Raw genomic sequence first — 16,604 nt, 5'->3', positions numbered from 1 at the left:
ACATTTTACTAATTGGCAATCGTGTTCTTACAACATATTTGGTTTTTTTTTCAATGCACTTTTAACTTTAAGGAAATGTGCCTGAATTGAATTGAAACAGGTTATTTATTTTTGATATCAAAATGGAAACAAAGCAAAAACAACTCAATTTTTCTCAGCGCCCTAACATGATTAATTAAGTCATTGGAACTGTAGTTATAACACCGGGAGCACTGTTGGATCAAATAAAAATATGAATAAAACGGTAGGTTAATAAGATACTGCTGATTATTTCAAGTCTCGATCTTGTAATATTACCCACTAATACTTTACATAAATTATAAAACACTTGTATTAAAGTTAATTATAGGCATATTATTCTATAGATAACGATATTAATTTATTTTCGATTGCATGATAATATTATTTGCGATGGAAAAATGAGTAATGCTTATAGCCGAAAAACGATGTTATATAACTATATCTGCATAGATACAAACGTTTTAAATAAATTGTAGCACTGATAATTCTACGTAGAATAATTAAGTTTCATCATATTTGATTCAGGAAATATACACTATTCACATATCACTGGGGGAGTCATTACAATATGTATATTTAAATATGATTGCTAATATGATTTTTTAGATGAATGAATAATAATAATTTTTCAGTTGAAAATCACCATATTAATTTTATATATTCACTAAATTTCAATTTTCTCGTTTTAGCGAAATGTGTTTGCAATGAACAAACAATAAGAAATTTAATATTAGCTGAGGTTGCATCATTGATTTATTACATGATACTTCTATAAATTTTTTTAACATATATCTTAAATTAATAATATTGAATTTAACAATCAAGTAAATATTATGCAATAATAGAGTCTGAGCTGATGATAACTTAGTAAAGTATGTATGTACAGTTGGAAGACGTACAAAAATAACACGGGAATACATAATACCAAGTATCGGTAAGTAATACACATGTAGTAAGTAATTTAAATTCAATCATTAAGGAGTTGTGTCATGAATTTCATTATTAGTATTTTTTCCTCCAACTAATTCGAACTAGAAACTCTATGTACAAGCTTCAATCATCATTCTGTCTAATTTGTTATCCATGATGAATCGGTAATTATTGAAATCATTAATCAATTCACATCATTTCATTTGTATGGTTATTAAGTGATGTACCAGTATACAGAAAATCGTTGGTATATATTGTCCGATGCCCGTCTTAATAATCAGAATTGAAACTTAAACATATTGATACATATTAATTTCTGTATTTCAAACTTCGTACCAGATTCCATGATTAGTATGAATCAATTGACATATCTAGTTTGAAATCATTTTGCCAAAACTATTTTTACAATTGCGACGTGAATATTCTCCACAGTGGTAATAAATTTAAGAAAAATAAAACTAAGAAAAATTGATGTATAGCAACAAAATATTACATCTTGTGTAAATAATAGTACATGATAGTAAACTGTGGAAGATGTCTTATAGTGGATATTTAAAACAGGTTACAAAGAGAGCTTGGGGAATACAAGTGAATTAAATTCAATTGAAGTTGTTGAGGCGATAACAGGGGTAATACAAAAAAGTATGTGTTTCAGGATTGTATTGAATAGGTCTGCATTTTAGGGGAAAACAATATGTCAAGTCAAGCCACTTGAAGATAATTTTCCTTCATAATGAATTATGGCGATTTGATAAGCAACACATCTTCAAATATAAAATAAGAAGTAAAACTAAGGAAAAATTCCGTACTGATTATTTTTAATGCAAAGTTATTTCAATCGATAAATATAATATCGAATAACTACTAGGTAAATGAAATATACTTAAAGCGCACAACTTTAAAACGGAATACAGATGATGCACAATCTGGTCAATTATTATAACACTTGATTCGCAATTTTTTGACTGGTGTTGTCAAATCTGTACCAGCTTTAATATTGATTTCTGGATACTCAGTACCCAGGGATTACTCGGTCGTCTATCAAATGTAATGTGATGAAGTATCTCGTTGCTAACTTATACGAGCAAGAGCCAATTTACTCAATTAGGTCACATGCTCATTTTAGCTGCCTCATATATTACTTGTCATGTTGGCATCATTATTAACCACTTTTAACATGTGATGCTACAAGTCTCACTGTATGCATACAATTCTACAATTCACGGCGGAGATCTTCTATTACTACTGTTATTATTACTTCTGTTACGATTTCGTCTGCGTATCCGACCCGACCCTCGCCGATTATTCTGATTTTGATTGCCTGCGTTCCAGTCCCCTCCATTACCCCCAAAGTTAGGAGGTGGAGGTCCATTGGGACCAAAGCCCATCATGTTATCGTTAGGTCCGAAGTTGTTGAAATTACTAGGTGAAAAATTCGGTCCCTCATAATTTGGTCCTTCGTAATTTGGCCCGTCATGTCCGAATCCCCCCATAGTAGGTGCAGGGCCCAACAAACCAGCCCCACTGTTACGCTGGGCGTTAAATCGGGGATCAAAATTCATCTGATTTGCAGGCCCCATATGTGCGCCATTCGGCCCCATGTTTCCCATTGGCGGTACGTTGGTCATACCCGGCATTGGTCCCATGTTTGGCATATTTCCCATCATTGGCCCATTCGCTCCAATATTTCCCATCATATTCATTGGTCCCATATTTCCCATCATTGGCGCATTACCGCCCAAGGCCATGGGTATGCCTTGAGAATTAATCGCCTTCACATTATCTATGGGTGGTGGCTGAGAATTTGCGGACATGGAAGGTATAGCACTGCTAGAAGTTGGTAGGGCTGCATTTTCTAAGGCTTTTCTACGTGGATCTGCCCGAACTTGTGGTGGAGACTTTGGTGTGTCTGGTTTAACAGGTGGCGGGGACATCGGCGAGTCGGCGAGGTCTGCGTCAGTGATGCGAAATATTTTTCGCAGTCTAGGGTCATTTTTGACCTGCGGGTCGTTTCTAGTCAATTTCAGACCTGTATAGTAAGGTCTTGGTATATCTACTACGTATACTTTGAACGGCATGGGAGGATGCGAAGATATACTCGCATCTATTTCTGTACAAGGAACATGTGATGGTGCAGGTTTGAAAGGGAGGCTGAGCATTTGTCTCAGATCAATGTCTGATCTGGTTGACGTCGCTGTTACTATTCTCAAATCCGTGTCTCCAAAGTCTGAAGGGTATCGTTGTCTCAAGTCCATATCTTTTCTTCTGTGATCCTGATCACTTTTAGCTCTTAAATCTGTATCCAAGTGAGTATCCATGCTTGTTATTCCTGAACTGTAGATACTATTCTCTATCCTCAATGGTTTTGATTCTTTCTTCAGCTCTGATCTCGCCGTTGGTGGCGGACTGTGTAGCTTATGATCCTCTCGTCGTTGACGTGGGTCCCTAGACATTCTTGGATCTCTCGAAATGGGAGTGGAAGTATTATTCATGTTCATATTAGGTGACGAGTTGGGGCTTGGGATTCCATCTTCTACTATCGTTTTCAAACGGACGGACATACTAGATGTTTCCGAACCTTGGTCGAACGCGGGTAAAACACCAGTGTACACGTCGATTTTACTCTTTCCCTGATGGTTATACTCGGTAGGATACTCAATCTTGACTTTTTTTGGAGCCAAAGGTCTCTCAACAGGCTCCAAATCAGTCTTCGCCACATTTTCAACGGGCTGTTCCGTCTTTGGTAGACTATTCCTAACTTTGCTATTCGTTGTTGAGCTGTGAGCTTTAATTGTTGACAATAATTTTGAAACTTCAGCGCTGATATCAATTTTGCTCAAGTCGCCAAGTTTATCTACAATAGCCGCAGGTTGAGGTACAGCTAAAGTTTCGACTATAGAGGAGGACGATGTATCTTTATGCCCACTTGACTTGCCGTCAGCATCAACTTCGTTGTCATCCTTTTGTGTGTCTTTCAGAACGATTGTCAAGTTACCTCCATCATCATCGTCGTCGTCTTCATCATCAGAGTACCAATCACCTTGTTGATTCTCCAAATTATCTTTGATGTGATCATCATCCATGTTTTTGAAACTGTCTTGAGCAGCTCGTTGCAGCTGTTGAATTCTTAGAAATAGTTCTTGCGCTCGTTTTGGTAAGTGCGATGGAATTTCGCCATCCTCGTTGGAGATGCCTGATGCTAAAGATACACTTGAAGATTGGGTGGACATTTGCTGCTCTGTAATAAGTGAATAATAATCATGAAAACAATTTACAATGCCCTGTATACTGCATTTATTCGTTAGTACGTTAAATAATTGGACAGATTAGTATTATCTTTTGTAGGCTGACATATGAAGAAATATCTGAAACCATCCATTGAGTATTCAATTTTTTTTTCCACCAATGATAATTGATGCATGGAAAAAATTGTGTGCGGAATTTCATATTAATTTTGCAATACGGAATAAAAATTGATGAAACAGCAATCAAGATAGCGTGATTTTCTGCTGGCAATGTGAAAGAATGCATCCAAAATAAGTGAACAAAGTGTGAAATAATCACTGATCCATCCACTTTTTTTATTCTTTCTGATGGTAAATAAAATTTCACAATCCAAGTACACGAAAAGTGTGTTTTGCATCAGATTTCTCGTCGTTGGCATAAAAATAAAACTCAACAAAGAGAAAAAATAAACAATATGCCTACCTTGTTTCAATTTTTCACTACTTCTATCTCTATTATCTTCTTCCTCGACAGGAATTTCTATAATCAGCTGAGTTTCTTCATCCCTGTCACTTTCCTCATCAACTTTTGTATTTAGGTTCGCTGCTTCTTCGGCTATGCTCACAGTAGACAGCTTTGCAGGCTGCAATAAAAGTTGCCTGAGGTCCACATCTTTTGGCGCTTCAAACGTTGCTTCATCTTCAACTTTTTTTGCCTGCACAAATGAGATTTGCAGCGTATCAGAAGATTGCAAAAGTCTGTGAGAAAAGAATCTTCTTTTCATAATAATAGACATGTTTACCTGAGCAGCAATTTCATCCTCCTCAACATCTTTTGTAAAGTCTTCTTTTTCTTTGACATCTTGCTCTTTTTCAATATCATCGCCAGTCGATTCATTGTAAAATCCCATGCTAGCAATTCGCTGCTGCAATAATAGCTGGTGTTGCAGTTGTTGTTGAACAGCCAAGCCCAGAGCAGCATTGGGTAATTGAAGGCCAAGTTGGTTTGCAGACTGGAGCAGCATAATTTGTTCATAAGGTACGCGATCCTCATCAGAGCCCCATCTAGTTTTTTTTCCTGGTGATTTTCTTTCTTTTACTCCACTCTTTGGCTGGGTACCTGTATTCTCAGCTATGAATAAGAATAAAAAAATATTAAAAATGCTGAATTTGTGTTCGAGAATAAATGTCGTTACATGATGCGAGATTAGGAGTGAAAGTAGTAAACTAAGTTACAAATATTATTGTTCACCAGAAAGTTGCGAAGTTTCGTGAGAATAAAGTAATGTCATTTTAAGTTGTACAAACAATACTTCAAGTCATATCTGTTTTCACCAGTTTGATAATTTAGAGTAACGTTTATCTAAAGGTCACAAAAATGTGTTATAAAATGTATTCACTTGATTGCGTGATTACTCATTACTCATCGAAGTGACTCCGATCACCAGCGAAGAAGCTGGTGTGGCTGTGCAATTCAAGAGCAATTTCCAAAAGAGGAAATCAAAATTGAAGTCTCATCAAAGTTCAATGCTTTAGGATCTTTTCAGGCTCTCGCGAATATCTTCACTTTTTGGGTGTAAGCATAGTCTTTGAGGACGATGCATATGTATGGTTATGTACATTAGAGTGTTTAAAAAAAACCGACTATTTTTTTGTTTTTCGAAGAACATTGAAAAATCTTTCGAGTGTCCGTCAAAAATGACCTCGGTAAAATATGAGCTCTTAATATTGATATTTAGAGGTGGCGATTCTCAATTTTCTATTTCCCATTTAAATAACGTGGGAAAAATTTTTTTTTAAATTAAGATTTATATTGCTCGAAAACGAATCAGTGTGAAGAAATAAAAAAAACATATTCTTGTGGGAAATTTTACGCTCTACAAAAAAGATCTGAATAAAGATTTGCGTAAGGTAAGTCGTTTCGGAGTTATCAGGCCTCAAACATCAAACCGTTTGAAATAATGATGTTATTAATTTATAAATGCTACAAAACTGACTCATATCGTTGATTAATGAAATTTATTAATTAACATTTCATTGGAAGTCTATAGTTTTAATTTTAAAATCAATAATATTGTGTATTTAAGTGATGAGTCAGTTTTGTAGCATTTATAAATTAATAACATCATTATTTCAAACGGTTCGATATTTGAGGCCTGATAACTCCGAAACGACTTACCTTACGCAAATCTTTATTCAGACCTTTTTTGTAGAGCGTAAAATTTTCTACAAGAATATGTTTTGTTTATATCTTCACACTGATTCGTTTTCGAGCAATAAAATTCTAAATTTTTAAAAAAATTTTTCCCATGTTATTTAAATGGGAAATAGAAAATTGAGAATCGCCACCTCTAAACATCAATATTAAGAGATCATATTTTACCGATGTCATTTTTGAGGGACACTCGAAAGATTTTTCAATGTTCTTCGAAAAAAAAAAAATAGTCTGTTTTTTTTAAATACTCTAATGTACATGTTTCATAAACTCGTACGGATATTATAAAAATGTGCACATTTATATACAATGTCGCAATTTGGAGTGTTTCACAAAGCCCAAGTACACAAATCTTTATTCCTCACCTTCATCGTCTTTTGTTTCTCCACCGTGAGTGGCATTTGGTACTGGGACATTCAGTTCAAAGAGACTGGGGATTTTCTGGTTTGCAAGATTCTGATTCACTTGTCCTTGAGCTTTGGCAGTACTATTGATCATCATCAATGCTCCTTCCCTAGTGAGCCTTGGAAAGTCTCCCAAAATCTCTTTCGGTGCCGTTTCCAAGTGTTTCAGTAAAATATTTTTGACCTGCGGAAATAAGTGGATATTCAATAAAATGGAAGTAATACAAAATGCTTTAAAAAAAATTCTTCGTTTATGATGCAAATTAAAATCGATGAAGAAATCACTATTTCTGTCCTAAGTGGATTTTTTTATCAGGTTGACATTTATTAATTATGGTGGAATTTATTGAAATCGTGCATAAATTCTACTTCATGATAAAGTTGAAGGTATCGCCAGAGATAACTACTTAACACTTTGCGATTCTTTTAAACTGGATAGCGCAATACAATTTCAAACTCCTAATTTTACAAGAGTGCGAGTTTCCTGAAAATTTGCTGCTGACTTCTTCAGTTTGAGAATTACTTTTAAATTTATACAAAAGGTTTTGCTTTATAGTTGTTACATTACCAGTTAATAATATTAAGTGTGCTAAAATATTCATTCAAAACGACAGTAATGTAATAACAAACAAAACTCTACAATCCAAGTTTGTCAAGTTCAAAGATGAAATATTGACTGGTTTATTTCATCAATTCTATTTTCATAATTATACCTATTTGTATTGGAGTAATGTTGATAAACCAGAGGTAAATATATCAATTTCAAGGTTTCAGCCACAAATCAAGCTTATTGTTAGACGTGATTAAACGATCGATTCATAATACACTTGAACGTTGCAACCCTTACCTGTTCATTAAGTGGACTGTGAGAAAATTTGCAATTTTCTCCATTTGTGCAATTCAATCCAGTGTGGAAAAATTTACATGGAAAATCATGATGCATATAGAGGCACTTGTCTCTCTTGGCACAACAATCCATAAGGTAGAATTTACAGAGTTCCATTTTACGTGGAGGAAGAGCATTGTGAGAAAATGGACAGTCATCCCCACGGTGACATTTTCCTTGCATGAAGTACACACAAACAGAGTCCGGGTCCTGGATATGATCGTTGTTCTGATTTCTACGGTTGTTTCGATCATTCCGCATGTGGCCTCGCCCTTTATTTTTGCCTCCTCTATCATTTTTCCCACCCCTACGACCTGCAAATTAAATTGATCACCGTAAAAATTTATGCACTCGATCATTTAAAAGTATAACATCTAGTGAAGAAAAATGTACAAATTAATACGTTCTGAATGAATTAGAATTAAGAAACAGACTTCTGAAAAACTCTTTCATCATATTTTGTACAAACCTCCGCGCCCACCACGCTTGTTTTCATTATCTCGATGTCGATTGAATCCGGAACGATCTTCGTAATCGGACCCACTCTCGTAACTCTCATAGTCATTGTTTAGACGTCTTGCAGGAGAACCGTGTTCCCGGGAGTCTTTTCTGATTGGTGAAGCACCTCTGACAAACAGCATCTCGTCATCATCTTCATTACCATCTTCTTCATCACTTGGTTTTCTCCTCTGATCGCAAAAAATCATATGAATAAATATTTTGTACATGTCGAAAAAATCTTTGGATACAAAATTCAAATTAAAGACATCTGTCATATTTCTGTATTTTCATCATTATCATTTTGAAATCGCCTAGTTGTGACAATACATAAAATCAGAAAAAATGAAATTCCATGGATCTTGAAAGAGCTACATGACTTAAGTTTCAGATTGCAAATAATCAGTAATATTCCCTCATCAAAAGTGCACCAAACAATTTGCTCTCGGAAGGAAATACCTATGTTTCATAGGCATTTATAGGCAAATGATTATGAATGATAATATTCTAAGGTATCTTACAGAAATTTGGCATGGCGCATTACCTTTTGTTCTTTACTACGGTCTTCCTCCCTGTCTTCACGACTCCTTTTTCTGCTACCTTTATTACGATTATTTTTATTTTTATTTTTATTATCTTGACTCTTAGCTTTATCTTCCTCTAATGCAGCTCGTATTGCTTTCTCAACATCACCTGCCCAGTCCTCAGATGGATTTTTATACTTATTGAATCTATCAAGTTTACTTCCTGCTTGCACAAGTGGCTTTTTATTTTTGTTAAACTTGGCATCAAAAATTTTATTCTTGGGAGGCTCTTGCTTTGCAATAGGCTTAGGTTGTTCAATACCAGGCTTAGGTATAACCGGAGGTGGAATCGGCTCGTCATCTTCGTCAGACGGGATCTCTCCATCTTCCAAATCTTCATCATTGTTGCTAAATGAATAAAAATAAACATGCTTATAACATTTGATTTATTTTTCCTCAGTTCAAAATACCAGCTGCTATTTTACAGTGGCTTGAAACAGCTCATGATGACTATGAATGTGTTATTATATGTGTATTAATGTTTGCTATTATGAAGCCGAAACGTCATGTGTGCAAATGTGTTCGCAATTGCGTTGTTAAAGCTACTCCAGTTGTGGTAACTTGATGTTGCTAATGTTTGAGACCTTCTTAGAGACATTGGTAAAGTATCCCTACTGTACATGTCTCATTTAAGAATTGATGTCAACAGAAATGATTGCTGACTCTCTTATTCTTGTATGAGGTGATTTGGTATCACACAACCTTACTGGTTCAGGCCTTGTTTGTCATTATTGAAATCACAATTTTGTACTTTGGACTGGAATTATCACAGATCTATCATTACATGTTAGTGATTTTTACGTATATCATTTTTTTAAAATTTTCTCATGTACTATTATGGATTTCAGAATAAAGGCATGCCATGATTGCCAATTCACTTTGAGCCCGGCAAATTAAAATTGAAATACATTTGCTAGAAGGGAGAAAATTGTGTTGATAGCATTCAAAATAGAGGTGTCCCTCCTGAGAAGCTGGCATTAAAATTCTTCATTCATGGCAACATATTGAAGAATTTCTCATCCTTGCAGTTTTTATGATAAAAACCACATTAGATCTTCGCTTACAAGTGATTCGAGCAAACATTAGAATAACTTGTTTAAATTATCGAGGTGTCATATTTGGCTGTGGTGCTGCATGAAATTGTAATAGTTGACACTATTTGAAGATTAGTTGGTCTTCTTGGTAGCAGATTTATAATCAGGAATTGAGAGAACCTGAAACCTCCAGTTTCAGAAGGTGAGTAATTATTACTGATTGACATTTGCTGCTGTAAATCTAAAGATGCCGTAATATCAATCATAAAAATTACTTAGGGCTAAGTACCAGCTCATAATTTGATTGAACCAAAAAAGCGAAATTTCCAGTAGACGGGTACGATTAAATCAAATTCAAATAAGAAATGTAAGAAACAGACTAAGAATATTCGAAAAGTTTAAACTACCGACGATTCAGGAAAGTTATTGTTTCACGCTGAAATGAGTGAGGCTACCGTATTCACAAAGCGGCCTTCGAACGTCTGAAGGATCGACCGTATGGAAGCCGCGATATGAACCACGCAGAAAACATTAGTCAGTCGGAAAACTATGCCCCCCCCCTCCCCCGCTTTGTTAGTAACCGTACAGCATGCATTGAAATTAACAGTTAGGCGAAATTAGGAAATTAACAATAACCCGCGGCATCTACACTATGTACACGAAACAGACAAATTTTATCCCTGACAGCATAATGAATAAATATAATGTTCTGTTACAGATTAATAACGTGATATTTCCGAAATTTTCCAATTTTAGCACAACATTCTGAACATTTAATTTGAGAACAAGTAATCTACTATATTGATAGTGATATTTCCCAAATTTTCCAACTTCAGCACACAATTCAAAATATTTAATTCGAGAACAAATAATCTACTATATTGATAGTGATATTTTCGAAATCTTCCAAGTTTACCGCAAGATTGAAAATATTTAATTCGTGAACAAATAAACTACTATATTTATAATTACCTCACACCAGAAGTCATTGGGGAATTCAATTCAATTGTCAAATTTTTTTGTTTTTTTTTTTCTTTAAATTTAACGAATTTTTGCCAAATTCGATAAGCAAAAGAAATATTTGAGAATTTAAAGTACGAATGAAGTTGTATGTCAAATCTTTGCACTTTCGGCGTGAGTCACATATTCCAAATAGGCTCGCATGCTATGCTCTATTTTTATCAGAAATGGTAAATGATAATTTAAAAAGTGGTAAACTGATAGAAACTTATAATAAAACTTTGTAGCACTCTATTATGTATACCGTGTATACGATATGCTTGCACAAAGAGATCGAGTATTTAATTTTTTTCTGTCTTCTAGAAAAGAATAGATTGGAGTTGGAGTTACCTTACCACACAATTGAGTCATCATCAATCATTAGCATACATCAATAATACCACATTTGCAGCATAGTCATCATTGCAGCATTATTTTATAAACATCGTTGAAACTGTTGGTCGTGAAGAAACATGACGTCATCGGCACCTGTCCATCAATTCGTTTTGTTCACGGGTGTGTGTGTGCGTGTGTGTGTGTGTCTGTGTGCGTGCGTGCCCGGTGTGTATCGCGCAGAGGCGAGCAAGTGAGCTTATGAGCGAAAGTGTACTGACGTACATACGTATACACGTACAAGAATGTGTAAAGTATTGGACGTTTCAAACTATCCCCTACTGCTCCGGCAGCTGATAGGTGTAATTTTTGTAACAAACAATATACAGAAACATGTATCATATGTTAGAATCGTATTGGCTTTTTCTGTTGCTTGGCAAGAATGTAAAATTATTACGTAACGCAGTGATTTTACTATCGGGAGATACAAGTGTTACATAAGATTAAATTGCATCGTTGAAACCTTGAACCTATTGAAAAATTCCTGAAAGAAAAATATAAATAGATATAAAATGAGAGGCTTCACCACATTCCGGTTCGAAATGTATACTATGTTGTAATTACGAACAAAGGATACCGAAACATCGTCGTTAAAGTGTATTTCACAAGATTTTGGACTGACGTTGAAAATTAATATGAAGTACCGTTTGACATTCCTGTATGTTACAACGGTGAAACGAAACGATAGAAAAAGCCAATATCAGGACTGATAGGAATAACAGTAATGAGAATGAGTAAACCGACAAAACAAGGTCACATTCAACTCAGTGGAGTCAAAAGCGATGAAAATGTAACTTTATACGAAATATTAAAGGCGACTTTTAACTTTACCATGTACGTGTGTACGATTGTATTGTATTGTATGTGGCATGAATGATACGTATAAAATTTACGTTTATAGATGCATGTCGTTGTTTTTTTGTTGTAATTGTCTGTCTTTTCTTGTAGTGATTTTTATGGTATAAAATGGAGCAAACCTTTCGATTTGGGTCTCGGCCGCGGAAACACTCTCTAGTGCCATTGTTTGCTTATTGATTTTGTTGGATGAAATCAATATACTGACTGCACTAATCGATGAACGGTGATTGATTTTTGTACGTTGCGCGCCTAAATTCTACCATTTAGGGGCAAATGTGTAGTTTTTTCGCTGTTTTCTTTCTCCTTGACTGTTTCGTTATCAAATATCCCGATAGCCAAAAATAACGAATGCCATCAACGGTTTGTGCGTTCGTCTGATTTATTATTAATATTTTCCTCGATTTTTCCAACTCAATTGATAATTTCGATATTTGAATTATATTTGAGGCAATGATGGTCCAAAATCGTAAGTATTTTCACTTTGGATGAAATTGTTCACTGTATTTTCAGAAATTGCGTCTCGCAGCTCTAATAAGCCAGCCAGCGTCATTCTAGCTGACGTGGCGCCGTGGCAAATGCGAATACGACGTACGAACCAGGCCAAGTATAGAAACGCGATAAAAAGGCTCCCAGTGAAAAGCTCAGATATAATCATATACGTGACCGTGTACCGAGTTTTCTACTGAACGTTTTTAGTGAAACCTGTCAAGATCTGCCGCGTTCAGATTTATTTGTCGGTATACGTTGTTGCTTTCCTTATTATTGCTCGACCGATATATTAAGTATCGCAATACTCATGGTTAATAAATTTAAGAAAACATGACGAAAAGATAGTGTGTAGCGGATCGTATTCTCGGGGCTTGGCTTGGCTTGCTTGGCTTAGCGTGGCTTGAGCTCGCGTACGTGTGTATTTCTGAGTATTTTGCTGTTCTCGTTAATTTTTTTTCAGAGTCCCTGTGTACGTTTATTTATATTTTTTCGTGTCTTTTTGCTGCAGTCAATTATAGTGAATTATTTTTGGCAAATAGCGAGAAATGTTCAATTCGTCAGGATGTAGAAGATGTTATAAATATTGTGTAAATATCAATTGATAAGCGAAACTTCAAAGATTAACTAAACATGGCCACATCTGGAACTATTCTGAACGGACGTTCCGTGTAGAGCGGCCGGGAAGGCGAAAGTCGAGTCGATCGACCTCAACCAGCCAATCACAGCGCATGATGACGTGCCACGCCGTCACGTGGTGCACGGCCACGCCTTCGGCGGGGAGAATTCCGTATCTGCACCTTGAACGGAAATCGCTGTCAAATATACAGAGAAACTCTGCTGAAAGGCCAAACTCCGAGCCACGCGCGCACCGCCAGCACGACCGCCAGCGCCACACACGCACAACTTCTAGGTGAGCCGAGTGTAACGGACAAACGCTGCAACCGAAAGCGCATGTGTGGCGCTGGCGGTATGCGCGTGGCTCGGAATCCATCTTTCCATCAGAGATGCCCTGTATATGTAGCAACCAACCTAAAAACATTGTCCACCAAATCAGATATTTCTTGTGGATTAGCTACATACTGTACGAAAACATACCTATTTACAAATAATACATTCCGTTTATCCGCCCAAGAATATTTGATCAGCTATTCAAAGGGAGGAGTGAGTCACCTGTCCCCAATATTTCATTCTTTCTGTCCTCTCTCTTTTTTTATAGTAATATTACGAATCTAGGCTTGTGCTAGATTTAACCTTCAGACGCTGTTATACTGAGATTTTATGTATTAACATTTTTGCACATGTAATTGGCACGTAATTGGTTCACACATGCATACAATTTGTGTAGCCCTTATGTATACGTACTACATGTATACACGCTACTCCCTTTCTCGCATGCGTCAAAGGTATAACCTGGATCAGTATATGAAAAATGACCTGTCTAGAATTTGGTCCAACCTTATTGCATATCAGTTGTTATGAAGATAAAGTAAGATTGCTCGACTTTAGGTCTCTTACAATCATTGCAGTTACTCCTGCTAATCCTGACCCCGGAAACCGTGTTTTCCGGGTGTTCTCAATCTTCTCGGGATCCTGACTTCGGATTGATATACAAAAAACGAGGTAGAAGATCTCGTCGAAATTCATTGAATTTCACGGGTTTCAGATATTTTTTCAGAAAAGTTGCGTCTTGAGAGCATTTTAAAATTTTTTCTGGCTTTTACGAATTCTGCTCCGCTCCAGGTGTACCGAAAATCGATAGGTTTTGAAATTGACCACAGGAAACTGATGATTCAAAAAACTTTCAGTAGTGTGCCAATGTCAAAAATCGAAATTTTCAACTTTTTATTTTTTCTTATACCTATTCTACTCCGAATCCAAAGTGCATACTTAAAATTTATCGGTTTCTGCAAGTTACACCTTTAGAAATTTTTGGCAACCACCGGAACCGACACATGCAGAAAAAATTGATAAAAGAACCATTTTAATTTTTTGAAAATTACTCGATATGTATGTCGCGACTTTAGGTGACTCTACATCTTTCAATGACATGAATACAAATGCACGCAAGATATTCAATTTAGAATTCCTTACCAAACAAAAAATATGATATTTTCGAATTCTTGACATTTGAAAATCAGGACGATTTTTCAGCAGTGAATTTGAATTAAGAAAAATCGTTATGAATGTAGGAGATCAATGAGATTGGCAGTACATTTTTGGTTGCGGTAATTAAACGATGTTTAGTTAATAATAACATATATGGGGCTTTCCACGTCAACTCAATCAATAATTTTTGCCCACCGTTTTTTATCCGCTTCTCCGACCTGAAAACCTGCACTACTGAATTTTTTCAAATATTTTCCCACAACCGTAATATTTCATAATTATTTGGAATAATCTGAAAACCGGTCTGTTTTAAAAATGTCAAAATTCCTATTTTTTCCGAATATTTTGACCTCGTCCAAGGATAGGATGATTTTTTTTCTTTTTTTTTCAGTATTTTGAACATTTGGAACAAACTATACTCCATGTTGCAATTTTCCGAAAATTCTCAAACTGTCTACAACCGTTACTTGTACTTAATAATGGTTGACCATCTCATCAACTTTGATTTACAGCTATGGAACCAAACAACTTCTTTCATCTTACGGCTAATTCCTGTAAGCGTTTGTTTCCTCAATCAATCTGCCCTTGCTCTTTTCTTCTTACAATTTACCGAAGCACGTTTCTCATAGTTCTTTTCTCTAACATCACCGTATCCAAATGGTAGTCGAAAAGCCTACCGCACCTAAATTTCACTAAATATCTATCTCAAATTTACGAAGGACCGTGGAAAGAATTGCTGGTATTCGAATAAAAGCTTCTGTCGATTTTTCACATCAAAAGCATCTTGGATCGACTGACTTGACGGTGACCAATATAGGTATGAAATCTATTCGAATTTCGACAGCGCTTTGTATTTTTATGGCAGTATCCGGAAAAGTTACATTAAGGGGACCCGGTGGTCTAGCGCACGAAAATGACACCTATTTTCACGATTTTTTTTTTGCTATTAAAAATAAAAAAAACGATGTTATAACTTTTCGAGCTTATTGCTACGTTTATTAATCATACAAAAAAAATTTTTTTTCCTTTTAAAAACAATATTTATTATTATATAAATCCCGCTAAAAATGACCCTCTCGAAAAATCGGATCCGGACCGCGTAGGTGATATCGAGACTTCTACTCATCTGAAACAAAAAATTCAAAGACATTCTTAATCAGAAAGAGTGCAGTTATGGTCGGAACTAGAACAAATCGAAAAAATTGAAAATTGACAAAATGGCGGGCGTTGAAAAAAAAAGTTCGTAAAATCGGGTTTTTTTTCACTAGTTTTTTAGTGTAAACAATAGGAAATTATTTAAATAAAATTATGATTCTAGTTCCAACGATAGCTATACATGTTGTGAACAACATATCCAAATTTCAAGTCATTCGGTTGAATAGTTTTTTTATTTTCACCCCCACCGTGCCGAAAAAAGTCGTTTCGAGATAAATGAGTTTAAAGTTTGAGGTACAGATATTTTCAAAAATTGAGCAAATTTTGAATACTTACAGTTAATCCGTGATTCCGGCACCATAGAGGATCCCTTCGGAACGTTTGTATTCCTTTACAAATGCAAAGGTAACGGTTACAAATGTAAAGGTAAAATACGGAGAAGGGTCGGGACACCTGCCGCGCTCCGAGTGCTGAACCCGTTAGGAGCGCACGGACCGCTCTCTACCTGGAATGGGCTGTAGAAGCTATAAAATTGGGAATTTCCGCATGAAAATTTCACAGTATATTCTTAAGATACTATACTTTCGAAATATCGAAAAAATAAATCGATTTTTTGAAATTTCTAGACCACCGGGTCCCCTTAAAATAACCTGTGTCTTTCATCAGTTAATATCTGCTAGTGGGGGATGGAGGTAAAACAGTGATCTACTTCTTCTATTTTCCTTACAAGGCTCTTATTCACACTTAGTAATGTATGAAAATATCATGCGACATGCTCTCATTTTCGATATTTTACTGATTTCGGTGT

The 16,604-nt window shown here is 35.6% G+C and overlaps 1 protein-coding gene across 1 annotated transcript; it reads right to left on the bottom strand.

Annotated features, from left to right (window-relative positions):
* Positions 1–162: 162 nt before the first annotated feature.
* On the bottom strand, positions 163–13,191 carry LOC124175819 (protein suppressor of sable). Its single transcript, XM_046556386.1, has 8 exons — positions 12,166–13,191; positions 8,723–9,110; positions 8,150–8,369; positions 7,642–7,994; positions 6,756–6,978; positions 4,979–5,307; positions 4,660–4,891; positions 163–4,189 (listed from the first exon to the last, which is right to left on the bottom strand). Exons 1-8 carry the CDS (start codon positions 12,207–12,209, stop codon positions 2,172–2,174), a joined length of 3,807 nt encoding a protein of 1,268 aa, XP_046412342.1. The 5' UTR covers positions 12,210–13,191; the 3' UTR covers positions 163–2,171.
* Positions 13,192–16,604: the final 3,413 nt, after the last annotated feature.

This window comes from Neodiprion fabricii, chromosome 2 (genome assembly GCF_021155785.1).
Source record: "Neodiprion fabricii isolate iyNeoFabr1 chromosome 2, iyNeoFabr1.1, whole genome shotgun sequence".
In the NCBI taxonomy this organism is placed as follows: domain Eukaryota; kingdom Metazoa; phylum Arthropoda; class Insecta; order Hymenoptera; family Diprionidae; genus Neodiprion; species Neodiprion fabricii.
This window is presented reverse-complemented; position numbering and strand designations above follow the sequence as displayed.

Coding starts and splice junctions, on each gene's coding strand:
- LOC124175819 (XM_046556386.1), bottom strand. CDS start 12,209: ATGGCACTAGAGAGTGTTTCCGCGGCCGAGACCCAAATCGAAAG. Junction 8,370..8,722: donor ACCGTAGTAAAGAACAAAAG/GTAATGCGCCAT, acceptor TTTTGCGATCAG/AGGAGAAAACCAAGTGATGA. Junction 7,995..8,149: donor CAAGCGTGGTGGGCGCGGAG/GTTTGTACAAAA, acceptor TTTAATTTGCAG/GTCGTAGGGGTGGGAAAAAT.